At 38.3% G+C, this 6,497-nt stretch overlaps 1 protein-coding gene across 5 annotated transcripts; it reads right to left on the bottom strand.

The window, feature by feature from the left end:
• Positions 1-204: 204 nt before the first annotated feature.
• On the bottom strand, positions 205-6,497 carry LOC311108872 (glucagon family neuropeptides-like). Of its 5 annotated transcripts, XM_084151652.1 has the most exons (7): positions 6,219-6,497; positions 5,770-5,874; positions 4,647-4,781; positions 4,021-4,125; positions 3,304-3,438; positions 2,703-2,823; positions 205-649 (listed from the first exon to the last, which is right to left on the bottom strand). In XM_084151652.1, exons 2-7 carry the CDS (start codon positions 5,865-5,867, stop codon positions 641-643), a joined length of 603 nt encoding a protein of 200 aa, XP_084007778.1. In that variant the 5' UTR covers positions 5,868-5,874; positions 6,219-6,497; the 3' UTR covers positions 205-640. The 5 variants fall into 5 exon arrangements, with proteins under 5 accessions (XP_084007778.1, XP_084007776.1, XP_084007777.1 ...); XM_084151650.1 differs by having other exon boundaries at positions 205-2,823; XM_084151651.1 differs by having other exon boundaries at positions 205-2,823; positions 5,770-5,871; positions 6,219-6,295.

Raw genomic sequence — 6,497 nt, 5'->3', positions numbered from 1 at the left:
AACAATTATTGTGTATTATTGTATAACAATGGTACTGTAGAGTTATCTGTTCTAGCATCCTCAACTATGAGCTGAGGATGAACTACTTATAGTGTTATGGGTTTAAAAGATTAGACGAAATTGTGTTGTTTACAAAAATTTATTCATACAAATCTTACAACACCTTTTTTTTTTTTTTTTCTTTTTTTTTTTACATTTATAGACTTGACCCTTGTGGATCGCCATTTTTTTTTTCATTATAATAGTACTCTCTAATATCCATTTTCTACACAATAAATATATATATATATATTCTAAGTTTAATCTTCACGTTTAGTAAGGCTGTTGGCGCTTTCAAAATGATACACATTATGGAAAGAGGGTAATCATGATGCTTGCAACTATCTATCACAAATCTCTAAGTCTAAGTGCTCTAAAAAAGAAATCATCAAAAGAAATGATCGTGAGCAAGAGTGCTCGGAGACTACACCTAATGGCACTAAAGATCCAATCAAATGTCTGCGCAACACAAAAACAACAACCAAATAGTGAAACGTAAGCTGATGATGTGCAGCATTGTAGGGCTACTAAATAGCCATCTGTGATTCGTGGCGATTTTAAAGTCGAAGCAAGGCACCACAGCCGCAAGCTGCATTCTGCGTCACAAAGCCTGGAGGGGAATGCAGAATTAAAGAAAGATTGATTTCATACACACAGGCACAGATCGAAGAACTTTGCCCTACTGCTAAGTGTCACAAAGCTCAAACCTAACCTACAGTGTCTGTAGAATCTGCCTGGTGCATTACTAGAGTTAGATCTCCTTGCATTTTATGCAAGTGTGAAGATGATGTCTTGGGGCCAGGAAATGGAAGTATACTGTATGGATTCAGAAGCTACATTTATCATTATCTTATTAACTATTTTTCATGGTGTCGTAAATGGGATGGCTATTACAGAAGTAGCGGACCCAATCATGCCTGTAGTTAGAAGAAGTGTGGCTTGTTCTGTCTATCTGTCACTGATGGGTACAAGTGAGATGAGAGGCCAAGTTCTTCTAATGAGGTGTGGAAACCTTTGCCTGGTAACTTCCTTTCACTGCCAAAAATCACCCTGTTTTTCTCTCAAATCGATTGGTCATGGACTCTCCCTCTTTCTCTGTGTCCATCTTTCTCTCCGTTCTCCTCTCTCGCACCACTATTCACATCCCTCTCTCTTCCTCCAACTCCCCCTCTCATACTTGGGTCTATCTAGCACTGAACAGGTTCTCTGCTTCTCATCTTGTGATCATTTACATCAAGAAAAAGGAGGCAAGTAAACTGAGAAGCTAGTTTGGAATTGGTGGCGTTCAGAATAGTACAGGCACGGTGAAGTACGTTTAAGGCTTTGTCTAACTGTTGTTTAGGCAGAAGTTTGACTGTGCTGTGCTTGGGCTGCCAGGATAGGTAAGGATTATTCAAAACATCAATCATTCAAGCATTGTTTTTGGCATATAATACATTGGAATGTAACAGAATCTTGTCTCAAGTCCCATTGCGAAGAGACTAAAAAGAAAACATGACGAGACTCTTTCTAAAAGCTTCTCCCCTGCAGTACATTCATCTGCGCTTTCCTCTACAGAAGACAGGGGTGAGACGTTCAATCAAACACTTTGTGCAGTAATGTTGGGGAGAGAACAAACACAAAACAACATCCAGAAAACACAGATATGTATATACGTCAATCAGTGAGCAAAGAAAACTGTCCAATTGCAGTAGTTTGCACAGATTTGGTGGCTAGTGCAATTACTTTAATCATGCGATCTAGCTTTACATTGGTTCACATGACAAGATAGGGAAAAGCACAGTAGACCAGGAAGGTGCAACACGTCTTCAAATTGCCTCTGAAATGTTCCTCATGAAAAATAAAAAATACATTGAAATTAAGTGAAGCCACATTAAAAGTATAATGTTAGTCGAAATAGTCTCAATTTCATTATTGGACTTTCTTTTGAGTCCGATGACCATTTAGGTTATTCTATGTTCATGATACTTCTTATGTGGCGAGAAGAGACACATGGAAAACCTTTAACAGCATTCCAGGTTTTCAAGAGCTTTTCAAACACGTGGATACCACTACAGAGGAACACAAGATAGATACTTTGCACAAAGTTCAAAAGTGTAAGCTCATTTTCGTTAACACTGAAGAAGAAGAACACGAAGAAAAGAAAAAGCTCAAAAGCACTCTGGTCCTCATTTTATAAGGGTCATAGAGGTCATAGCGGTCATTCTAACATGTATTCCACTTTAGTATTTGAATTACCGCCATATATAAGGATTCTAGAGCCAGTTGGGTCATGTCTGTTTTGGCCTTAAATAAATAATGTATTTATGATACTGTTTAGCATCACATTATTATCCTACAGCCTCCAATATGATATTTATGGGGAATTGTTTGAAGATTTACAGTATATCCATACACATTAAATGTGTAAAACATATCTACGCATCTATATTCACATTCATACATATACTGTATGTGTATGCTCAACATGCAGTATAGGTGTGAATATAGATACAGTTGTACATTATCTCTAGAGAGACGGGAGCACAAATGAGGAAAGAAGGAGATTGGGTTGTATTTAGTATCTGGAGTGTAAGATCACAGGGTAAGGTTTAGGTGAGAAAAAGAGGGAGGAACAGGGGACATCCCTCAAGACAAGGCCTCGGAAAGAGCCTGGAACTCACCGGAAATTCAGGAGAGAACTGTTTCAGCCAGTCTCCCAAAATAGCCTCAAACTCATCCCCATCCGGGAGGGCATCAAAGTCTATGTCTTGTAGAATATGGTGAAAACCTAAGTCTTCAGGGCTGTTGTAAATAAAGACACTAAGCTCTTAATTTCAGTTGCCACAAAGTAACATTCAATACATTGATTGTCTTTTAAACTATTTATTTCCCTCCCATTCATATCTAGATTTAAATGTTTAAAAGACAGGGGTAAAGAGCATATTGATCATGTGCACATCATTTCCTCTTCTTTTCTAAGTAGGTCTAAAAATAAATAAATATAGGCTATATTTAGGTTGAACAAAAGGATTGGTCCACAAAGTAGATCTGTGCGTTCTCAAGTGCTTAAGTACAAAAGAAAAACAATATTATTATCAAAATATTAATTTTAATGGCTTTACTTCATACATAAATACATGTTTAAAGAACACAAGAGCGATCCACTGATTGTTCAGTTTTCTCGAAATGACTTGATCTGGGCTGTACACACATGGTAGTTTGGTTTAGCAACGCTACAAATACGCTAGCCGGCGTCCTTTGCTTCTATATCTCTGTCTATACCTTTTCCCAAGAACTGCCGCCAGGTATTTCTTGACTGCCATTTGCTTTCGGTAGCGGCTGTAGCTGTCTGTGAAGATCCCATCCGAGTGTCGCTTTGAAAGCGGCTCTGAGTCGTCTTCCATGGTGCTCCCTCCACTAGAAAGGGGAAGAGCAGGATAGTTTTCACTGTTAGGAGACGCCTACCCTGCCTCGGAATGTAGCCCATAGACTGCACTGCACAGCTCTTACTTTTAATATTTTCCCATCTCTTCAACTTTTAATCAATCCTCCCAAATATATTTTTATTTCGATATCATCATGGTTAGGCTGGCTGGTCGAGGATGTAGGGAATAATTTAAGCCTATATTTATCTTCAACCCTTGGTACTAACCCCCACCCCACCTCCATAAATTATTCATACTGAAAATGAAACGTATTCATCCACGTGGATCCTGGGCTTTGCTACTTAAAGAGACAATATCAGCACTGAGATCCACGGATTCGATCTAAACAATGCGGCACCCGGATTTGCGCTGTCGAAGATTTTATCAAGTCAACCTACTCTGTGCCTAAAGGCGTCAAATTCAAGTCGGAAGAACACACACATAGATACACGCACAATTAGACGAAACATAGAATGAAAGTGAGTATTCGGGAAATCAGAGTTAAAAGAAAAACGAACACCAAAAATAACTAAGATCACAAAATAAGAGACGACAACTAAGAAGATGTCCTTACCCTACACGCTTTGCCATCAGAGAATGGAGATATTTTCTTGCTGATAACTGACCCAGCGCTTTCCTGTAGGCTTTATTAAACATTCCGTCTGCATGCCTTTCCGTTCTGGGATGATAAAACGCCAAACAATAAATGATCACACGTAAGTGGCAACATACTGTATGTAGCCTCCCAAATCCAACGCGTCATATGGGCTGCTTTCCAAAATATGAGCTGAAATAGTGGAGTATGCTATTCTGGTTAATTTTATGACTTTGGAAATGGCCAGTTCATATTAAAAGTATTTCGTTCTGTTTTAGTTCGCTTACTAAATATAGGCTTCTAACTTGATTATATAGCCTACAGAGCTTTCCGATTAGCTACGTTGGAATACCAGGCTACCAACCATAGTCTATCTTGCTGCAATGAAAATGTGGGAAGTTTGTTATTTTAAAGGATAATTTTCTATAGGTATTTCCATCAGAAGATTAAATAACAAAATGTGATTCTTGACAGTACAGTACATTTACTAACATAAAACATATAACACAGAAGAACATAAATACGAGCCCGATAATGAAATGTCTAGCATGAATGTCAACGACATTAAAAAATAATAGGTTGAATATAGTTATAACGATAATCACCTTTTCTCCGGTGGGTAGTATAAAGTGTACACGTCGTCCGCAACAGACGGGGGACTTCTTATAGCAATCTGATCACTGTCAAAAGCCAAGTCTGGTAACGAATTCCCATCCTCGTCATAAACCTCATTTTCAAGTCTGAAATCGGAAATGCATTTTAATATTATATGCTTTTTGATATGGGATTAATCATGTATAATCTTGATTAAACCAATTCTGAAAATAAAAAATGAAAAAATTACTTGCATTTTTAGATTGTATTCCATGTTAAGAAATTAGAGGAATTAAAAAATATTTGATAGGCCATAAATAGCCATAATATATCTGCTTGAATTTGTAACAATTGTAATTGCTATTGGCCATTCGTAATTAAGCTTAAACACCTTAAATAAAAACACGTGGAACCATAGGCTATATCTCCCAAAAGGCAACCAAATTCAACCCCATCGGAAATGGGGAAAAAACATGTTTAATTTAAAATAATTGTAATTGTGAATTAAATAACATCATAACCAGATCTAAAAAACTACATTAAAATGTATAGTTGTGATTCAAAAAAGAAAATTATGCAGATTGTGTCTGCTTAGTTAAGAGAATACAAAATAAATCGATCTTGTTATTCTATGAATTAGTGGCTCCCACGTTTGCTTCACGCCTCAGCAAATTACCCCTCTCTGTCATTCCCACGGGACGCGTCTAAACACAGAGATACAGTTCTGTATCAGACGCTTGATCTACCAGTAGCTGGTAATATGCTCTATTCCACTGCTATGATTCCATGCGCTCTAAAGCCCCTCATAGCAAAACATTACAGCATATTCACACTCAAAATAAAACACATATACCAGTATCTTTCGATGCATAGCATACATTTTTATACCCAAATTGCTCTGGAGGGGAAAACGGTGTATGAATTTAGGTATCATCTATTTTCTTTTTTCTCCACACATCGATTGAACGAAAAAAAATGGTATAGCAATAAATGGCATAGGTTTAGACCTATGTGGTTGCAGTAGGCTTTATCTAATAAACAACAGCTGTGCTCAGCAGCAGAAACAATGCGTTTTCCAATGTTCCGTTTACATGCAGAGACGCTCAGTTGAAGGAGAAGTGAACAGGTACCTACCTAAGGTTAGGGTAGCTAAGCCCGAGAGGTGAGCAGTGGATGCTGTAATGCATTATGATTCCATAGATGAGTAAGGCTAAAGTCGCTTTACTAGACATTGTCCTGCTGAGAAAGAAATGATTACAAAGTTAGACGTGCGAAAGCTATCTAACATTTCCAAAGTCAGAGTGAGGAAAAACGAAATGAATGCATATTTTTTTTAGAATGGATAGGGTTTTCTTAAATTTTGGAGAACAATACGCTTACAAAAATGATCCAAACTCCCCATCTATTCATCACGTAGTGCTTGCGAGAGACACAGTGCTTCAACGCACCTCAAATGTGTTGCCCCAAACATTCTAAAGTGCAAAATACGACCTCCAAACATTACCTCCAAGCATTCTAAAGTACTATAGCCTGTTCCTGTAGTCTAGATTTGTGTGTGTAAAAGTTCGGAAAGCATCACGTACCTATTGCCGTGTGGAGGGAGACGCTGGATGTGATCCGGTTGTGACTGCGACTGGGAGAGTGAGATAGTCTCTCTCTCTCCCTTTCTCTCCTTCCCTTTCTCTCTCTTCTTGCTTCGTCTGTAAAGCGTCTCTGCCGCCTCCTGATGCTCCTTTAATGTGTCCAGCCCTCGGTGCGCTCACACATAAAACGCGATTATCGGATCTCTGTATGCACACAACCCCAGGAGAAAGAGCGCACACGTTTGTCTTCACTGAGGAAACTTTTTGTTCTGAAGACCT

Source organism: Coregonus lavaretus, assembly GCF_964263955.1.
Source record: "Coregonus lavaretus genome assembly, chromosome: 34".
In the NCBI taxonomy this organism is placed as follows: domain Eukaryota; kingdom Metazoa; phylum Chordata; class Actinopteri; order Salmoniformes; family Salmonidae; genus Coregonus; species Coregonus lavaretus.
Note: the sequence above shows the minus strand (reverse complement) of the source record. Positions and strands in the feature narration are given on the sequence as shown.

Coding starts and splice junctions, on each gene's coding strand:
- LOC311108872 (XM_084151650.1), bottom strand. CDS start 5,867: ATGTCTAGTAAAGCGACTTTAGCCTTACTCATCTATGGAATCATAATG. Junction 4,782..5,769: donor CTTAGCTACCCTAACCTTAG/GTAGGTACCTGT, acceptor TTCCGATTTCAG/ACTTGAAAATGAGGTTTATG. Junction 2,824..3,303: donor GCGGCAGTTCTTGGGAAAAG/GTATAGACAGAG, acceptor TATTTACAACAG/CCCTGAAGACTTAGGTTTTC.